Here is a 20,956-nt window from a genome sequence, read left to right on the forward strand (position 1 = left end):
CGGAGCTGTCGACGTTCGCCATAACTGCCGCCCTGCGCGAAGTGCCAAATTTAGCCTCGGCAGAAGCAGGCACAACTTTATTCATGTTACTGACCTTACACCATGGGTGATTTACATCCCTCTGTCTTCCCCTGGACTTGAAAGGGATGTAAACTGAGAGGCATGCTAAGACCTTTTAAAAACAACGGGTTTCTGCATGCGGGAAAGACCAGTTTCTGAGCCGCGTTTTGCTGCAGCAGCGAGCCTGCGGCCGGTGAGCTCTCTGGCAGCCTGGCAGGGGCTGGCCCTGGCCACAGGTGGTTCTCGTTAGTGGGGAGAGGGGAGCCTTGGCGCTCCCAACAACGTGTATGCTGTATCCGGAAACTGAGCGTAAGCTGCAAACATAAAAATCGGTCACCGTCGCATGACATAATGTTGGCGAATTGCCACTTCCTTGCTGTCTCCTGCCCCCGAGTAGCTGTGTGTTACCGTAAGAACAGCCCCAGGTGCCCCTTTCTTGGGATGCCTTGAAACGTCGGGATGAGAGGGACAGAGGGACATGACAAAGATTTTACAGGCGCTGATGTATCCTGACAAACTTCCTGCTGTTTCTGGTTTGAAATGGGTGTGCAGCTGCTCTTGTAACAGAGCCTTCCCACTTTTGCGTCCCCTAACCCATCTGACTGGCGTGGGACCAGCACACCTCTCCGCTAACAGAAGCTCTGCTCGTGGTCAGGGAGAGCTGCATCGCCCCACTCCCCCATACACACCGTGCGTCTGCTTATGTGTATCTGATTCCCACGCTGACCCTCGAATACAGACTCCCTGCCCGTCACAGGCTGTCCTGTGTGGACATGCAGAGGATATCTGTGAAGAAGTGACCCTTTAATTTTTTTTTTGTAGTGTTTAAAGAACACAGATCTGCATGCTATGATCATTGAGCAAGTGTCTGAAAAAAAGGACAGGGAAGGGATGGACAGACATCAACCCCTCTCCTCCTACCAGATTCGAATCGCTATTGCTTTTTGGTATTAGGAGATGTGGATTATAATTAGCAAACTTCTCTTGGCATTAAAAGCTTGTCTTTACTGTTCTCCTGAGATCTGCTCACCAGCTTTTATTTTCATACTCTGGCATGCCCAGAAATTGTGATGATAAATATTTAGCACTTACGTAGCTCTGTGTTTTCAGCTCAATATATAAACATTGACAAATGAATCATCCCACACTCCTCAGAGGTAGTACAAAAGGCAGTCCTGACTAACATCAGTCGAGCACATACCAGGGAGTTAGTCCTTGTCTGCACGAGAGGCGGGCTCCATCAGTTTCTCTAAACACTCGGAGTGGATGTGCTTAATCTCTTGTTTATGTTCATTTAGCTGAAGTTGGGAACTTACTGATAAAAACTGAGCCAATCAGGTACAGTTTATAACCGATTTAAAATCAGCTCTGTTATACAGCTTTAGTTTTGAAATTAGTTAATTAGGCATTTTCCCCACATTTCCTAAGCCTTATTGTTCATTGTCCCACTATCTTCTTTCCCATATCTTGCTGTTTTATTGTCTTTTTCTGTTTAAAAACAAATGGCAATCATAACTTGCATTTCTGCCTTAGTGCATTCTCTGCTAAAGAAGAGTGTCTTCTTTGCTCATATTTTCTACTGCAGAATCTCTTAATTTAGGTATCAATCACTCTTGCTTTTTTTTCAATCCGTTTCACCACCAGCTGAGTAAGTGGAAAATCTCTTTATCCTCTGCATGCATCACTGAACCTAGCAGACTGTCCCAGTGTGACTGAAAAGTATCATCATTCCCTTTCAGAGGTGGAAAAATTCCCTAACAGAAAAGTTAGATGAATTACATAACCCCCCCAGCTAGCCAGAGCTTGGAATAAAACCCAAAGTTTTTGGCTGGAGTCTGTGTCCTTAGGTTCCTAGATCACAGAGCAAGTTACCTCAAAGTTAAAATGAGTATGAAGCTACACTTTAAAACAATTTCTGTTCTTCTGCATCTGTCATTCTAAGAGGTAACAGTAAATGTCTTAAGCTGGCAGGCAGTTGCATGGCTAGTTGTTGTACGGGTCACTTGCATGTTCTGGTCACGTAGCACCACCCTGCTAAATGCTGATGCTCACCAGGGTTATTTGAGCACGGTCTCCTTTTCTTAAATGATTTCTGCTGAAGCTTTACACTCCATGGGCTAGCTGTGTAAACGCATCTGTCCTTCTCCCAGCACCTGAGCTTAGGACAAGAAGGCTGTCCGTGGGCTGCACTACCTGTCTGAGAGTTGGGAGCAGGCTGTCCTCCCTTCACATCCCCGGCTCTGCCTGTGTGAGACTTTCTGAGGTGGGACTGTTGGCTCCTTTCCTTTAAGCACCTCTGCCAACTCACTTTGAAAAACCAATAACCTCAGTTACTAATTGGCGCGGAAAGACGTCGTTAAGCCATGCCTCCTGCTGTGTGCTGAGGTGTCCAAGCTCACCCTCTGGCAAGGGGAAGCCTTTGTGGCCATGGATGTTTCTGAACACGCCTTCAGTTTTCCCTCTCCCTCTTTCCACATGGCTCCTTAGAAACCTGGACCTGTTTTCTCACTACTTTCATCTCTGAGTAGAAAATGCAACTAAACATTAAAAATTTTTAATTTTTTTGGCACGATTTGGGTGGCGTCCTTGCCCAAGCGGTGCTGTTCAGTATAAGTTGCTTTTCGTTCCCCCATATGGTCACAGGGAACGTGCGTGTACATGAGGAAGGGGAGCGGGTGGCAAACCATGGCTGCTGGTGCCAACCAGCTTCCTCCACTGGGGTGGCTTTTCTTTCTCCATCCTCTCATCCCAGCAGCACTGCCTCAGCTCCTGCAGCCTCTGTGCTCCCTGAGTTGCCTCCAGTTTGTAGCTGAAACTGTTTGAAAAAAACCCCTGCTGCATTTGCAGTAGTTTTATTTTAGTGACAGGACAAACAACTGTCTACCTAACTCTCTACCTAACACGTGAGCCAGGCTGCTGCTGTCAAATCAGTGACACTGCTGGTCCTGGTGAGGAAAGATCATGTTGAAGGAGACACTAGCTAAGGTATCAGGCAGGGCCCCTAACGCAATTTCTTCTGCAGCTTTATCCCCATTTCACCTTCTTGCCATCCTATCTGGTGGACCTCCCTCTGCCACATGCTCAGCTGTCTGATTGGGATGAAAAGATGCTGGAGTCGCTGCTTCAGCATGTTTCTTCATCAGATGATCACCTCTGGAAGTCCCAGCAAAGGTCCCCAAAGGCTACAGCAACATCGCTGCTTTTCTAGCTCACTGATGGGCTGAAAAGAGCAACATCAATATCAATGCTCACCACAAATTCAGAGCACAGCTGAGCTGTGTCATGGGTAATGAAACAGTTTGGGGATCCAGAGAGGAAACCCACTGATAGGATAAATCTTCTTCATGCCAGGCTTTTGAAGATGATAGTTTTTTTCTCAGTAAACAAGGGATTAATAGACCCACATCTGCTATTAGTGGTAACAGTAGGGAATCATTGCCTGTAAGGCAATGAAAGCATACTACGAGCTTTTGGAATAGAAAGTTGGTACAAAGCTCAATTATTGGTTGAAATGTGGTATATATCTCACAAATCTTTATGTTCAGATTTAAATTCCCCTCAGGGCAGCTGCTTTATTTCAGATATATGAAGTATTTGAATGTCTGAAGTTTGGTCATTTTTAATGGATGTCCAATCCTTAACAGCTTCCAGTCACATAGTCTCAGAGAAAATTCCATTATCTGGTTACTTTAAAAAAAACAGGTTGTATAGCAGATACTGTTTAACATCCTGTTTTAAAGTTGTTAATTCACTTGAGAGCAAAGTGATTTTATTGCGGCTGCTTATACGGTCATTTTGTTCTCCCTGAATTAAGATTTGTGTTGCATTTACAGTTTTTGCAAGCTTTTCTGTTATTCACAACCCTTAAAGCTATCCTTTCTCCTCTACAGCTTCCTGGATTAATGGCTCATAATTTCTCTCTGTCCTCATTATATGGATGATATTAGCACACAAGTTTTAAATTACTTATTTTTTCATGAGGTTTCTCATGCAATAGATGTGCATTTGAAATTAGTTTTCCTTTAAAAGAAAAGTCACTGATGTTCAGAAGAGGGTGGAAGATATACCAGGGCTGGTTTTGTCATTGCCAGAAAAGCTTTGATCCAATACAAGCTATGGAAACCAAGACTTGGTAGAAAAAAAAGTACATAGACATCTGCTAAAGAGCTACAGAAATATGATGACATTAAAACAAAAGTTAGAATGATCTACTTACCCACCAAGCCTATATTCACTGTGTGTATGCCTGTATTACAGCGTTGTGATAGCAACACTCTGAAGGAAAACACTTCCAGTCTTAGTCTACGTTTTCAGATATTTCCAAAAAAGTTATTAACTGTTAAGCTGAAATTTATCATAATACTTCTCAACCCAAACAATCAAATTTTTGTGTTATTGTTAATATGGCACAGTTCCACTTAGCCAGTTCTGAATTATCCAAGTCTGAACCAAAGCAGGGTCTAGAGCTTTTAAGCGCTAAAAATACTTGCAATGCTTTTTAAAGCTTGTATCACTCCGAAATGGATAAATTTAATAACTTCAGTCCAGCTGCAGACTGAGGTTTGTGTCTGCAATATCTCCCTACACAGTTGTCCTGCTGAGCTGAGGAGAAGGCATGAATGATCAGCTCCTTCTCTGTGGAATCTTATAAATAACGTGATTTGGAAAGACAGATGCCAATTTTCCCATTCATTCTTTTTTTCCTCTTAAAAAGCCATGTGAAACCAAATGCCTCCTGCTCATCTTAACTCTAATTCTTTGGGGCGCTTAATGCATTTCGGCCAACTTTCCCACTTCTTTCCTCCCTGTGTTGCTATTTCTGTAAAAATGTTGTGTCAGTTCAGCGTACCCTCGAGCATTAGCCCCAGTGTGGTCTGAATTCCCAGCCTATAGCCTAGAGAGTAACAAACTTCTGGAAGGCAAGGATGGGCCTGGAGGTACCACGGGACCGGCTGAGTCCTTTCCAACGGCATGTATTTCTTTGGGCGTATAGCCAAATGATGTACTGGGGGGAGTGGGGTGGCTCACAGGATTCCCTTGGAAGAGACTTTACGGATATAATTTTATGGATCATAACTTGTGTGTAGCTCTGCCATCCAAGTACAGAAAACTCAACAGGATGGCTTGTGTGAATGGGGGACTCCTAACTTTTAGGAGGGCTGTGTGGAAATGATGTTTTCTGTTCGCTAATTTATTTTTTAATTCTTTCCACTCCTTCCCCCCTCTTTTCCCCAGAGCGTTTTCCAGTTCGACAAGAGTATGTACCTCCTTTAAGTCAATGTTTGAAAAAAGGTTCACTCTTCAAGCAATGCTTACAGATTGGGACATAGCCGTTTCAGTATTTCAAGTACTCTTCTTCATCAGTCTCGGTCTTTTGGGGCTTGTCCTGTGAAACATGAAGTTTTGCCTTTTCTCCCTGTATGTCAGCCCTCTTTTCCCCAGGAAAAGAAGATTTCTAACACCACCCCCCACTCCCCTCCCCCCAAAAAAGGCTACACTTTTTTTTCACCATTTCTGGGGATTTCCTGTTGTTAAATTTCTCTTTTTGTATATAAACTCTGTTGTTCCTTTTTCTGCTCTCGTCTCTCCTCTCCTCTTCTTCTTCTTCTCTTCTTCTTCCCTTTTCCTCTCTTGTATGGCCACTTCTAGCATCTCCATTTAGGGCTCAGCCATTCAAATGTCAGTCAATCTTGATAGTTTCCTACCCCAGACATGTAGGCACCACTCCCCTCGCCTTCCATGTGAGGAAAATGAAATAAATATGCAATAGAAGATATCCAGATGACATAAAGATTCAGACAGTTGATAAAATCCAACAGAAATTCAGGAGTTCTACAAAGATGGATTCCCCAAATCCGACCCAGCACAGTGGAAGTCTCTGATGCTATTGCTGTGAATAACCATCCAATATGCACTGGCCCCAGCAAAAAATTCCTCTAATCCTAAATACTACATCAGGAAATGCAGCTCCTGAAGTGGCTTGATGCAGACATTTCTTCAAACTGTAATCTTCATTGCCCTGTTCTGGATTTAATTTCCAGCCTGCTACCATGTCAGGGAGTTGCAGACTTGCATCATTGTTTTATTTTATTTTATTAGTCTATGGTAAATCTTTTCCTGAAACAGGAAGCAAGTCCTGTGAAATAATCCTTCCTGCTTAAATCAGTCAGTATTTGTAATGTACATCCAGCTTATTGTGGATAAAGAGCAAATGTTGCATGCAATAACAGGAATATTTGGATGAAGAAGGCTTGAAATAGCTGTAAAAAAGTCTTGGGAAATTATAAGGTATCATCTGTGATTTGTTAATTTTCCACAAAACCCTGTGTGTGTTAGTGTTGTAAGTACATTATTAAAACCATAGTTTATTTTGAGTTCTCCATTCCCGAAGTCCATCTTGATTTTGTATTATGGTACAATATAGGTCTGATATTGCAGTATACATAGCTCATGGTGCAGTGTACGTACTCGTCGTAGCAGCTATGTGTGAGAAAGTTAAAAAAAGGATTATTCTTCCGTACTGGCAGATCTCCGTACCTTTCTGTTGCCCATTGTCAAAGCAACTGTGGAGGTGAGACCGTAACTTGCAAGTATTCTCAGTGTTGTAATTACCCATTAAAATCAGTGGTGTAGTACTGCTACAATATGAGATCTGCAATTTCCAAATCAATGCCACCTAAACACCCCCCAACCTCTAAAACTACATTTAGTAACCTTAAAGAAATTGGCATGGTTGTCTTTAAAAAGAGATAAGCATTACAACACACATTACACTCGTGCCTAAAATCTCCAGATTGTTCCTCCTGTTATGGATATATTTTCATTCTCATTAAACCACATGCACAATTCTCAATAAAGATGCACATTGTTATTGCTTCCCTTGATAAAAGATAGCACGATCACATTTGGTCTGGGATTTCAAACATCCTGCCTTTACATCCTACGGAAACAGTAGCTTCTGGCTTCTAACAAATGATGTAGCATGGCATGGAATAGCTAGACAGATTTCCTTTCTTCCCTTTTCCACCCAGTTAGCTGATTTCACTCTGGTTTTTGGCCCTATCACCTTGAAAAAGAATGTTTAAGAATATAAACCAGAAAACTGAGTGTGTTGGGAGAACTCTTGCTTCCTTTCTTTCTTATCTCCGGTCTTTTAATATTTCTTAGGCTATCCAAAATTCTGTTTCTTTTCCTTATTTTTTATGAATGAAGAACATTTAAAGCTATGTCGTACTATTAACATACGCAGTTATTTTATTGACGTAGTCTTACACCTCTGACCAGAATGATTTGTAATAAGTGGTGTTTAGGAAAATGCTTGACAACTCTGCGTGCAGTTTTAAGCTTTTATATGTTTGCCAATGAAGCAAAACCAGACAATTTCAGTCACCATACATTGATACCTGGCTAGCATACACGAGAATAAAACAAAGCGGCATGCAAACTCAGGAGCATTTGTAATTAGTCTACTGAGGTTGAGCAAATTGAGACTGAGAATCCACTGCACTCTCAGACCCTTCAGAGGAAATGTAATCAATAGGACACGATAACAGACACTTTCCTGCCACTGTGAATCACTTCACATCCTCTTTGATCGAAAGCACTGAATGAATTTTTTATGTGTGGTTTGCACATTGTCAGGTGTTAGGGCGGACTCATGAGAAAAGCTGTTGTATGTCTTTTGCTTCCGCTTAGTGAGTCAGAAGTGAGTCTGTAAAACATTGTAAGTTATTACCTTGGAGGCTTTCTGCAGAAAACGTGAATGTTTTTGTTACATTAATATATTTTGATGCATATTCATAAGTGCTGTATGCAAGGCATTTGCTTCTGTCACTAAAGTGACACCATTTGTATAATTTTTGTTCCCAGTCCTTAAACAAATGAAACAGCTCTCAAACTCAGTCAGAATTTCAGCACAGTCTCACCCCAAGTTCTTTCAGACAAGTTAAAGTAAAAAAAAACCCCTAAGATATTAAGTTCACTTTCATTTAAATTGGATTTTCTAAATCTCCAAATATTTGTGGTGCACATTGGTAGTCATGAATTCAGGATTTCTCTCTCTGCCTCCAAAGCCTGTCATATGGTGGGACTCTTTTCTCCTCTCTCCACCTCTACTTCCACCTCCACCTGCACCTCCATCTCCTCCTCTTACCAGTCAGGCATTTTCAGGTAGCTCAGAGGAATTTAGTGCCATTTTTATCTCATGCTCCTCTGCTGATGTTTTTTGGAACTGGCCAGCATGCTCACTCAATGCTGGGAAGACAAAAGAGAGGAAACAGTTCCTTAGGAAGACAAGGGAGCAGGTATTACTTGGGAGAAAAAAAAAGGAAGCTTAATTGTCCTTGAATTTTTTTCCCCTCGGTTTTGTGTATTAGTGCATCGAGATTTTGCACTGACCAGTTTAGAAATTGCAGGTCTAATACTACAGCAATAAAACAGCTTTTGCCTGTTTCCTAACTGATGTTAAACTGTCCAAAGAAGCCCAAGTGTATTTGGATAAACATGTAAATGTGGGCTTCTGCATTTGGGTGGTGTCCAAGTGTGACCCCTAGGCTGTACGAAGAGGGGAAAGCTGTGCAGTGCGATGGAGATGGACTGTAGACGCTTGTTCTGGATCATTGGATGAGGTTGCTATAAATTGTGAAGCTCAGAGAAGATATAGGAAAATGGCTCCTGCTCTGTTGTGTGGTGAAAAGCAGTGTGTAAAGTAGTACACAGAGTTGCAGGAAGATGCAGCAACTGGAAATCTCATCTAGACAAAACTATTATAGAAACTAAATGTGGTAGAAAATAATAAGGCAGTAGAAGATTTGCTATCATTTGAAATCGAGATTGGATGCCTTTCTGAACTATAAACTGTAATTCAACCACAAGTTATTTGTTCAATACAAGAATTATTGCATGTCCTACATTGTGCAGGAAGTCAGAATTATTACTTCCCTTCCTGGCCTTGAAAATTATGAGGCAAATCCTGGTCTGAAATCAACTTCTAAAGCATCAGTACACGCAGGATCTGAACTGACAAATATATTTTTACAAAGAAAAATGTTCCAGATCATTTTTACTGGAGGCAAAATTCACAGACCTAACGTGTAATTACTGTGTTTGATAGTCCTGTATATGAGACATACATTTATTTTTTTGGTTTATGTAACCATTTTTGTTCATATTTAATAGATCATTTTCTGGAGGCAAAATTCACAGACCTAACGTGTAATTACTGTGTTTGATAGTCCTGTATATGAGACTATTTTTTTGGTTTATGTAACCATTTTTGTTCATATTTAATACCATGACTCATGACTAACACCAATTCTTATACTATAATTAATATAATAATTAAGGAATGTATGCTGGAGAAGTTTTAGCAATGTACATAATGCAGTAATAAAACATGTGGTACTTCAGCAGCTGCTTAGGTCAAATATCTGTGGGTGCAAAAGGAATTTGTTTTTCTGTTTTCAATTAAAATTGAAATTGCTTTTCTGATTTTCAATGCTAGACTGATATAAAAAGTTGTTGGGTTTTTTTATGGTCACGGCTTACAACTTTGTTAGGGAGTCACAAAAGATGAAAGTGCATCTACCAGAAAGATGATTCACAGATTCAGTAGGAAGCTTTGCTGGGAAAACAAGCTTATAGAGTAGGAACTGGACAAAAAGATATCACCTTTATTTTAAGAACTGTTTTTCTTTGTGTTATTTCAGAGCATTCCTCAGTCAGACATTCAAGTTCCTCTTGGCCCTTTATAATTTCTAAAATTTTCCAAATGATTTCTACTATACCTTTTTTTTTAAAAATAAAATGCATTTTTCAGAATACTGATGAGGACTTTGAAAAACACAATTTTTGCTTCTTTGCAAGAATAGAAAAATTAATCTATCACATCTTGCAAACCTCCAGTTGTTTTTGACATTACATGCAGTCTTTTGAAAAGCAAAGTATTTCCATTAGTAAATGGCCGCTCAGTATTTGTTTTATTTGTCTTCTGTATCCAGACATGCATATGCTTGTCTTGTTTGGCATCTGGTTTCCCCCACTTCGGAGTCATTCTGACTTCACTGATGGTATACGTGTATATTGTCTAAGACAAAGTCACAGTAAGATCGGAGTTGGGCACAAATATAGCTGATCGTGATCAATACGGAATGTAAAGACATCTTTGTGGAATGAAGTATGCAGAACTGAATAATACCCTAATGTATGTTGCTTACTGTAAATGCTTATACGTTTTATGGCAGTCATTCCTGTGGATTTAAAAGCTTTGAAAGAGAAGATGTCTCTGTGCCTCTGAAAAATGTTCCACACCAGCAGTTCTCATTGGAGATAATGATGAAGCATAAATATTGAATGAATAGCAACTTGTAACCTTACTGGAGGCCAGAACAGACAGAATGAGCATTCCCAAGACGCCAGTGCATTTTGAACTTGGTAGACGGGGAATGTTGTGTTGAGTACCTTTGTGACTAACAAGTCTCAAAAACCAAGGAGAATTCAGAAATGAGGAGCAGTTCCTCTAGATTCATGATTTATGAGACAAAGTGAAATGGGTTAAATAAATACATGGCTGGTCAGGTGGCAATTAAGAGGGAAGAGATACATTGTAACTTACGTGTATTTGGTGAATGCAGGACCAGAAGGGAGCAGAATTAAGTCCAATAGTATAACGTATGGATAATTTGAAGCGAGCCAATGAAACTAACAGAATGAGGATTTAACTGAAACATAATAAAATTTCCTAACTGGTAGCATCATGTAGAATGTTTCTTCAGTGGAGATAAAAGTAAAACACAAGTTTTTGAGACTTTATGGTTATAGTACATAATGCTATGTACTATAGGAATGGAATATGTGATACGAAGATCGTGTCTGCTTGGCAGAAGGGTCCAAGGACCTTCAGAAACTCGTCTTTCCCTCATTTCTGTGGGAAATATTAATCACTCACTGTCAATGGAAAGACTTCTTACTCCAGTAAGAATTGGATTTCACTCTGATTCTGATATGTTTGTGAAACAGAAATAGGGTGATTCCTACTGTGCTTACATAGACAAGCTTAAAATGAACCAAAGATGGAGGGATGTGTTGTGAAATAGAGGTAGAAGATGAAACTAATAAGAACTCAACAACACTGATCATTGACGGGCAAAATTTACAAGTCAGTTGGCAGAGAGGAAAACAGACAAAACAAGATGTTCCCCTACGCTGATAGAAATATGAACAGAATACAATCCAGTGTGAATTTCAGTCAGATGGAGCCAAACCGTAACACCAGCCCCGAATGTGCTTGGATGCTACAGAAGTTTGAATCTGGGTCAACTCCAAATGCAGCTCTGTCAGCTCCTTTAAGTTACAGGAATTTATTTTGTATGCAGGATCTTTTTTTTTTTTCTTTTCCAAACTTGGATCCACCCAAAAGCTCTGAGAAGTCTTAAAGTTTATAGCCTTTGGCTCATGTTGACAATCAGAACGAGAAGTGAGGGCTGAGAAATTGTTTAATAAAATGCTACAGAGCTCTAGTTCTGGCAGTTAATGGTATTATACCCATGCCACAACCCCCCGGTGAACGAACAGGTATAACCTCTCCTTTTTCATATTCTTTTCACTCTATAGCATCCAAAGGGCAGATTTCAGGCAGTACATCTCTGTTGAATATCATTCTTTGTATTTATTCACCCTTTCATGTTGGATCTTACTAGGTAAAGGAAGAAGTAATCTTTCAAACATTTACTATTTACGGTTAAATCCCCCAGCAGAAAAACTTTTTTTTAATGTATTTATTTGGTTTACTCTTTCAGAGTAACGATAGTTCGGGTTTTTTTTCTATCAAGAAATAGTTCTCCTTAAACTTCTCTTAGAATCAAATCTATTTCTTGTAAAACCTGAAAACTTTCATACACATTGTGGAAGAAAAAGCTTTGTCAATAAAACAAAACTGTTTATAATGAATACTGACATATGCTACTGGTAACTCTCTGCACTATCTTTGGAACTCTGCAAAATATTTTACACTGAAAGAACCAGATTAATTTTGACTTCCTACTAGCTAGTAGCTAGATGTTTCAGCATCTAACACATCTACAAAGCATCTAACATCTTGTCTTAAATTTAAAATGTTGGGGATCTTATTTTTTATTCTTAAGTGTTTTTTCCAACATAAGTTTCTTACTTGATAGAAATATAGTGAGATCCCAGTTTTTCCAGAAATAGTCAAATATCTCATATCATTGATAATAATACTGCAACTACATCAATAGTAATTATGGAATTAATTTTTCTTCTTTTTTTTTCCTTAATGATTTGATCGTCCAGAACAATTGCCTTTCTGAATGTTTTCCTTTTCTGTTCACAATACCTATGAATTCAGTGGAGCTCTGTATGTTTATAAGTATTTGCATAATTAGATAGCAAATTATTAATAGTATTAGCTTTAAAAAAAAAAAAAATCAGAAAGCTGTTCAATGTGCTGAGGAGATGTACTTTACACTTCTGTCCTGGCAGAGTGAGTGGAATGGTGTTGTATGTCAGTTTACTAAATCTGAAATGTCATGTTGCTGTGATTTGCCAAATGGCCTTGCAGCCAGATTTTCTCTCCCCTTTTTCTGTAGCTCTGGACCTACAGGGCGCAGGTCATTTAAAGTTTTCACATTGGACATGGTAGATGTAATAATTTTATACTCCCATTTTTTATGTTGAAAACCAAGTGCAAAAACCATTCCTTTTCACTAAATATTGTGGAATGAAAATATGCACTGCATTTTACATAAGAAGGCAAATACTGTTTTTGAACAGAGCAATCAGTACTATAGGTAAGCAAAAATTACTGAAAAAATTTTTTAAACATTGTAAGAGTTGGTGTTTATTCTCTAACTCTGTTGGGTTTTTATATCCACAGGTTGTTCGGTGTCACTTCTCTTACTCAGACAAACTGCTCAAGCACTTGGATGATCATCAAAAATCAAGAGTTACATTGGTATCACCATGCTAATCCAATCTTACTGCTGGTGATGTACTACACCCTCGCAACTCTTATCCGTCTTTGGCTACAAGAGCCCATTGTAAGGGTAACTTCCTTCTCTTTTTTAGCGCTAACGACTGTGAGACTGGCCAGTGCAGATACTTGCTAACAGAGGTGCAAACGTTCAAGAAAGTTAAGGGAAATAGGCAGCAAGTGCAAGCTGGTACCTTGAATTCGGTCTTTTTGATAAGTGTCTTCAAGAGTCTGATCTTGCAGCAGTTACATGGATATTCTTCTTAAAGTCAGCAGGACTATTTATGTAGGGACTACGATGGCAGAGCATTAACACTTACTCTGATTTGGAAAGCCAATATCCATATGAAGTAGTGTAGGTGCTATCGAATAGAAGGCAAACACCCAGGGCTTGTCTAGCAGGACTGAGGTAGGATAGAGGCTGGCACAGGATACTGCTAGACAAGACGGAGATTTGCTGTTTTATCATAGATAGAGAAAAATTTTCTTTAAACCTTTCCTCCTGAATCTGTGTGCCTGAGTGAATATTCCAGTTTTCATTTAAGAGCAAGAGAAAAAGGAGACAAAAAGTAAATTTTTACTTCTTCCAGTTTCAGAGGAAAAAGGGAATATAAGAACCCAAAGGTATCTTAAAAGCGTAGAAACTAGAAGCATAAAGAGGATGATCCTAAGCATTATTTGTTTTAATCTCCTGATAGTCTGAGGCTTGACATGAGTTTTAGAGTTCAGGTTTAGCAGTGCTGTAAACCGGGATGAAAATACTCATGACTGAGTGGTGAATTAGTGGAGTTTGCAGTAGCAAGTGAAAATGTTGAAGGTTTTCTTATTTTAAGGGTGTGTCTTCATATAACGGATAATGTAACAGTTTAACATTTAAAAAGGCAGACAAAATACATCACCTCTGAATTGAGATGTCTGATATTTAGGGTTTGCACATATTGGGCTTCATAATAAAAGGTGAATGATGCCAGAACTGTCAGCCTGAGTTATTGAAAAATCGTGTCTCAAGTTTCCAGAAATCTTAAGCCTGGCTTTTCTAAAGTCGCAAGGTTTTAAAAGATTGTGGTCCAGTGCCCTCTGGCATTGGGTTCTTTTAGGGTTTTTTTTCTATTATTTTTTTCTGCAGCTGCAGCAGCTGGAAACTTGTTTTTTTTTTCCTTAAGTGAAAACTGAGATTTCCAAATAATAATATGATTTTAGCATTGGGGCTATAACTAAAACTTCACATCTCACAAACTGCGTAGTAAAATCATGAGAACTACTCACAGAGGAGTAACCACATGTGAAATGCAGTTAGTGGGAGCTGTGTGATCTCAGCATCTCTGGGAATTCATTTACAGTACCCAGGTTGTTTTCATCCAACTTTCACCATCTTAAAGTTTGGTGCTGGGTCTACGTTAGTTACTGTGCTTTTTCAGTGGAGAGAAATAGGCCTGTCTGTCTCAGGATAGAGTGAATCCTGCAAGTTCCTCCAGGGACTAGAGAGGAACTGTACTGGACTTGCCTGCACTTCTTTCTTTTAGACTGCTTGTGTTGTCTGAGATGGATATTCCCATAAGACTAAAATCAGTCTCTGAGAACTGGAAACAAGTCAAATTAGAGATGCTTTCTAAGCAATTGAGCTAAAGCGAGTATTAAAAGAGTTAATTTAAGAAAAGCTGATGTCTCTCAAACCCATGGCTACATGAGCAGCAATACAAAGTTTTGGCACTCCCATGGGAACTTCAGATGCCAGGGGAGTGATGCTTCCCTCCAAAGAGAAATGGACACTTAAAAAAGAGAACATTGTAAAGAAAATGATACCCATGCATGAATGCTTATTTTTGATGCACAGGATGTAGCGATGCAGGTATTTGTCATTAGAAAGAGATGCTGAGATTTGCAAAATTTACCATCTTTTACATACTTTCTCCTTATGGCCTTTTTTTGTCTATATGTATTTTGTTTTTCCTTTAGTGGTGCCATAGATCAGGAATTAATCTTTCTCTTACTAGCTTTCTCCTGGTAGACTCCGTTCTCAATTATTTAAATGCAGAAATAATTATACTCCAGGTTTCATTGAAATGTTTTTTGACTTGTGAATTTGTGGTGCATTTGATTCATTACAGAACTAAGTATATAACCTGCCTTTGCAATCCCCAGTGATTTCAGAGTTACACTGTATTTAGGATCTCATCACTAACCTACCGGATGGCAAAGACAATATGCTATGTGCTGTTTAGTGTAAAGCAGTTGTTCTCTGTGTACTGCTGTCATGTACAGCAAAAAGTGGCTCATCTTAGAAATATTCCAAAGAATCTCTTGAACAAAACCTGTTTTGAACAAAATGTGTATGATAGATTATGCCTAAGGAAATATTTATTCAGCTAAAAAGATGTACATAAGCTAAATATAATACTGGCGTAGCAGATTCTAAAAACAGAGTAAGACATGTAGACCTGGTGTTTTTTCCTTTTTGTGTGAATTGCATCTTGGGGTCCTCCTGTGGACAAAATTCCTGCGGGATTGCAGCAGGACTTCTCTCTGGGGCAGATGCTCTTGAGACTCTCTGACTACTGCAGCTGATGAACAATTTTACAAGAACAATGCCCACTTCAAATCTTGAGTTTCAGGGTGAAGTTTTTTGTGTGTGCGCCACAGTCTGTCAAAGTACGGCACGTATGAGATTTCAGTGTACGATCTCTGTGTGGGATTCTGTATGGATCTTACTCATGCAAAATGCCCTTGGCCATCAGTGGAAATTTTGCTTTTCTTATGCCCACTATTTTGGATCATGATTTGTTCTAACATTGAGTCTTGTGAAATTCTACCTCTGCAAATAAGAAGAGGCAATTTGCCTCCGGAGATTTCAGCTCATAGTTTTAACTGCTAGTACTGAATATATGAATAAGGCCCATTCATTCTGCCCAGTGAGTGGTAAGGAATAGTACAGAAGTCAACAGTTACAGCAATTTAATGCAGAGTCCTCCTATAGAATTTTTAGAATTGTTTGAATTAAGAGGCATTTGAGAGTTGCTCAGGTAGTCGAGGAACTGGAAGAATTAGACAAGTCAAAGGACTCTCACAAGTTGCAAACATATGACTAGTACTGTGTTTTCTGACTTTTCTTTCTCGTCTGAGAAAGAGAAAACAAGATTTCCCACCCTTCCCTATAGTCTCTTAGGCTAAAAATACGTTACTAAAATCATTGTCTACATATTAGGTCTTTTGGTATTGTTTTGGTCACCCTGGTGCCAAACTAAATGCTGTTGATAAACAGTTCTTTATGGTCCACATTTATATTAAAGTTTCAAATGGCAGTGACAAGTATTTTAAGCACAGAATCAGTTATTTCATCTTACAGTTTGGCTAAGAATGCACTTTTACAATCAAATATAAATACACAATCGTATGTGAAATGTGCTACCATTGCCTCTGAGAAGTAAAACTAAATTAATAACCATTGTTTATCTAAGTCAAGATTTAAAAAAAATAGGACCTTACTTTTAGGATTGGAATGGAGAGAATTTCGAAACCAGATAGGATGTTTGGATGTCCTGTTCCCATGGGTAGCTTTGCAGACCTCTGCCCAGCATCCTGGTTTATTCTTATTCTATTGCATCAGCTGATTTTGCATAAACAATGAGAACACTTACCACCAGCTAGTTCCCATTAAAAGCCTAATTTGGGACCCTGACTTTGAAACACCTCAAGTTCAGACAAAAACTAGCTTTTACACCATGAGGTATCTCTTTGTTGGCAGTAGGTAGGGTTTAAGTAAAACAGCAAGTACCAGGGCAGATGGATATTTCTGTTGCAAACCAAAAGTCAGCTTAGTAAGACTTCATTTGAAGCAGAAATACAAGTATCTGCTAAGTAGAAAGGACAAAATAGGAAAGAAAAATCTTAAGTCCTTACAAACAGATCATTCAGGTTGAAATAAAATATGAGAATTAGTTGACTTGACCAGCTGTTTTGTAGTTAATAATAGGTAAGTTCAGAAGAACGCTACTAAAGCGGGTGTGTAATCTATATTTTGGCTGCAGCTCAGCAAAATTCCTGAACCTCCACTTAAGTCCTATTGAAGTCAGTAAGACCTTGCCCCAGGTTCCAGGTTCCACAAGCACTTGTGTACTTTGCTGAATAGGGGTGGTTTTATGAAGCAAGACCTTACAGCTGTACGAATGAGGATTTGGCTCAATACTCTAAAGAACTGATACCGGTGGAGGTTGTGATGAGGCGAAGTAGAGTTTTGGTAATTCAAAGTTTGTTGAGCTTTGGTGAGTTCAACAGCAATGTAGAACCCGACTCGAGCACTTTTCATTTCTTATTAGAATCACATGGGTGTACATTTAGTACTACAGCACTTTTTCGAATAGGAAAACAGGTTTTTTAAAGCAGTACTTCGAAGCATAGGTAAGTCTACCTTTCAATCCTCACCATTCCTACTAGTTTTGAGATAAACATCCAGGTATTAATGGATGGCAGAGTGGAATAGCCACTGCTGCTATTATTCCATAATATTCACTTTATGTTCTTGCATACCTTCCTCTGAAATTTTGACTACTTATTATTTCCATCAGAGCCAAAACTCTAAAAACCACATGAAGTCTTGGGAGGAGAGGAGAAACGAGAAAACTAAGGAAGTAGAGAGGGCAAATAGTAATGAAAATAAAAAGTAGGGTCAAGGTCTAAGGTTCAAAATGAGAAATTGGACAAAGGCAGACAGCAGAGTAACTTCAGTAGTGGCAGCTTCTCCCAGATGGTATCCCGGGGCCAGTGAGTCCTGCTGAGCAACACTGTGCTGGAGATGCTCACAGCTCTCACATGCAGCCCACTGGCTCCAGAGCACCCCCTTCCTCCCTTTAGCACCACATGGCTGAGCTTCCTCCTCTCACTGGTATGAACAGCAAGGTTCTGCTGCTTTGTGACAGCTCAGCTGGGAAGTTCAGGATTGCAGGAGAAAGAGGGACAGTGCAGGAGGAGGTCTGGAGGAGCCTGAAGAGGAGCTGTAACCTGGCATCGTTTATGTACATGTACCCAGGCCTCCCACTTGTCACTGTGCTGTAATAACATCTATGTTCAGCCCATTTGAGAGGCTCCATACCCCTGCTGGGCCATGGAATTAAGATGGAGTTAAGACTGCTGCGTTAGCAATCCTCCTCAATCTAGTGGTAATAGTTTCTGTCACAGGTGAAGAAATAGAGCATGTGGATCATAGACAATCACAGAGTCACAGAACAGTCCAGATTGGAAGGGACCTCTGGAGACCATCTGATCCAACTTCTTGTGAGAGCAGGGCCTCAGATTAGGTTGTCCAGGGCCAAGTCCTGGATGTTTCCAGCAAAGGCAGCCAATGCCCGTGACTAATTGTTCTCATGGTGAAATATTTTTTTTTCATATTCAGAAGGTATTTCCCTGAAGCAAATTATGCCCTTAGCCTCTTGTCCTATAACCATGCCTTGCTGTGAGAAGAGTACTTCTGTCTTTAAAACTACAATTTAGGTATTAGAAGGCTGAAAAAAACCCAATTCCTGCATCCTTCAGCTTCTCCAACCCTCTAATCATCTTGGCAATTTTCTGGTGGACCCTCTCCAGATTTTCTATGTCTCTCTTGAACTGGGGGATGCCAGAACTGAATTGCAGGTACGGCCTGACACTTTCCAGGTACAGTGGAATAATCACATCCCTTGATCTGCTGGCAGTACTCTTGCTGATGCAGCCCAGGATGTGTTTGCCTTCATTGCTGCTGGAGTTCACTGCTGGCTCATGTTCAGCTTGCTGTGCACCAGGAGCCCCTGGGCCTACTCCACAGAGATGCTCCCCACACAGTCTGTCTACAGCCTTTACTGTTATGTGAGTTTATTCCAGATGCAGGACTTTATATTGATCTTTGTAAACCTTGTGCATTTTTTGTTGGCCCATCTCTAGCCTATCTCTGTATGGTGGCTCTTCTTTCTGGCCCATCTACCTCACCTCCTAGTTCAGTGTCATCCACAACCTTTGTGTGGGTGCATTCCATCCAGATAGTTTTGAAGATACTGAATAGTACCAGACCTACTGTCAGTCCCTGAGGAACTCCAATTATGACCGGCTACCATTTTGACTTTGAGCCATTTCCCCACTTTGAGCAAGACAGTCTAGCCAGTTCTCCACCCATCTTGTGATCCATCTGTCAAGCCCATATTTTACCAGCTTGTCAGCAAAGATGTTGTGGGACACTGTGTCAAATACCTTGCTAAAACAAGGTAGCTGACATCCACAGCTTTCCCTTCATGCACTAAGCCAGTTTCAGCATAAGTAGCAATCAGATTAGCCTTGGTAAATCCACATCAGCTTTTTCCAGTCATCTTGCCCTACATATGAGCATGAGCACACGCAGGTATTTTTATGGCTTGACTCAGAAGCTAGACTAGATGAACCTAGATGGATGACCAGCACTGACTACTTTGTTAGGAACTGAGGCATGGATTGGTGAGTTAGGTTAGCCTTTAATGGTAGATAAGTATGCTCAGAAGGTTTTGATCTTTTCAGTTCTTCAGTTGTTTAGTGAAGCAGAATTGGCTTTTCACATACATAGGCAGATGAGAAGAATGAATTTTCTTTCAATACACTGCCTTGAAAATTAAACATCTGTATACTAGCTTATGGTATGACTATATGGTAAGGTGGTCTGTGAAGGTCTGTGTAATTCTGGTGTCTTGTAACTATCAGAAAACATCTTGGCATTGACAGACTAGCAATTACAGAAAAGCTCTGTCATCATTTCTGAAAATGTCATCTCAGTAAGAGTCATCTGTCATAGATCGAGTGCATTAGACACTAAAAGATGTTTCAAAGACATACTTTGGAGAGGGAGCGTCAATTAGGGGAAAATTTAAATTCCTCTGGTAAGATTGTTTTTTAGAGAGCTATAACTAGTCGTCATTTGTATTGCTTAGCAGATGCCTGACGAAGAGAAATCTGTTAGCGGGGAAGATGACAAAGAAATAGCCTGCAGCCCAATTCCAATGACAGCGGAGAGAAGACGCAGTCTGTGGTATGCAAGCCACTATACAACTGATGAGAGAAAAGTAAGGCTGGAGGGGGAAGGGTCTCTGCATTAAATTTATTTCAGTCAGTCAGTTAATTTTATCACAGTTACTTTGAAATTAAGGTAAGCAGCATTATATAGGTTGCAAATAAGAAAATCTTCACGTGTGATTATATAAATCAGATATAATATCAAGGCTGTGTGGCAGAGTAGGAATATATTTTGTAAAGATTAATAGAACAAAAACAAGAGCCAGTGTAAGAAAGTAAAAGAAGAGTATGCTTTATGTTTTTGGCTTCCCCATTTAAGAAGTTTAGGGCCAGGCTTTTGGCATGAGGCCGTTATCTTTGTGCAAAACAGCTAGAAAGTGTGTCAGGGAGCTAAATCCTGATGTAAAGATCTGATCTGCCTTGTAACTACTAATTAGCACTGTCATTGGTAAGGGGGGACTGCCAGCTTACCTTCCTCCAAGCATACTGGTGCCCTTGTTGGATATTTATAGCAGGGCAGGTAGGGCAGTTGGTGTAAAAGCTCCTGGAAAGGTCCTGCTTTCTACCATCTGTCGTCACCAGCTGCAGTGCAAAATTTCATTTGATGAGTTGCAGTCAAATTTGGGATATACAAACACTCTGTCGAGCCACATATACTCAAGCCCCAAGAACTCCGCCATAATAATAGTAATGGTAAACGAGCTGGCAAATGAATGAGGTATCACATTTTATATTAGTGTAAACATTTCATTGGAAGTATTTTTATAATTACAGTAATTCTAATGATCATTTAAAAACTTAGTTTTTAAGCATTGGATCATTAGAAAGACATTAGAAAGCAGTTAATCAGTATAATGCCATACTGATTAATTCTTTGACCTAGTATCTAAGATTTCAATGCAACAT

At 39.8% G+C, this 20,956-nt stretch overlaps 1 protein-coding gene across 1 annotated transcript in view; it reads left to right on the forward strand.

The window, feature by feature from the left end:
• Positions 1-20,956, forward strand: part of PIEZO2 (piezo type mechanosensitive ion channel component 2) — a 143,364-nt gene that overhangs the window by 23,862 nt on the left and 98,546 nt on the right. Inside the window, exons 4-5 of the mRNA XM_019473345.1 lie at positions 12,953-13,115; positions 19,969-20,100. Coding sequence (XP_019328890.1) covers positions 12,953-13,115; positions 19,969-20,100 — 295 coding nt within the window. The remainder of the gene's footprint in view (positions 1-12,952; positions 13,116-19,968; positions 20,101-20,956) is intronic.

This window comes from Aptenodytes forsteri, unplaced genomic scaffold (genome assembly GCF_000699145.1).
Source record: "Aptenodytes forsteri isolate BGI_AS27 unplaced genomic scaffold, ASM69914v1 Scaffold229, whole genome shotgun sequence".
NCBI classification, from domain to species: Eukaryota; Metazoa; Chordata; class Aves; order Sphenisciformes; family Spheniscidae; genus Aptenodytes; species Aptenodytes forsteri.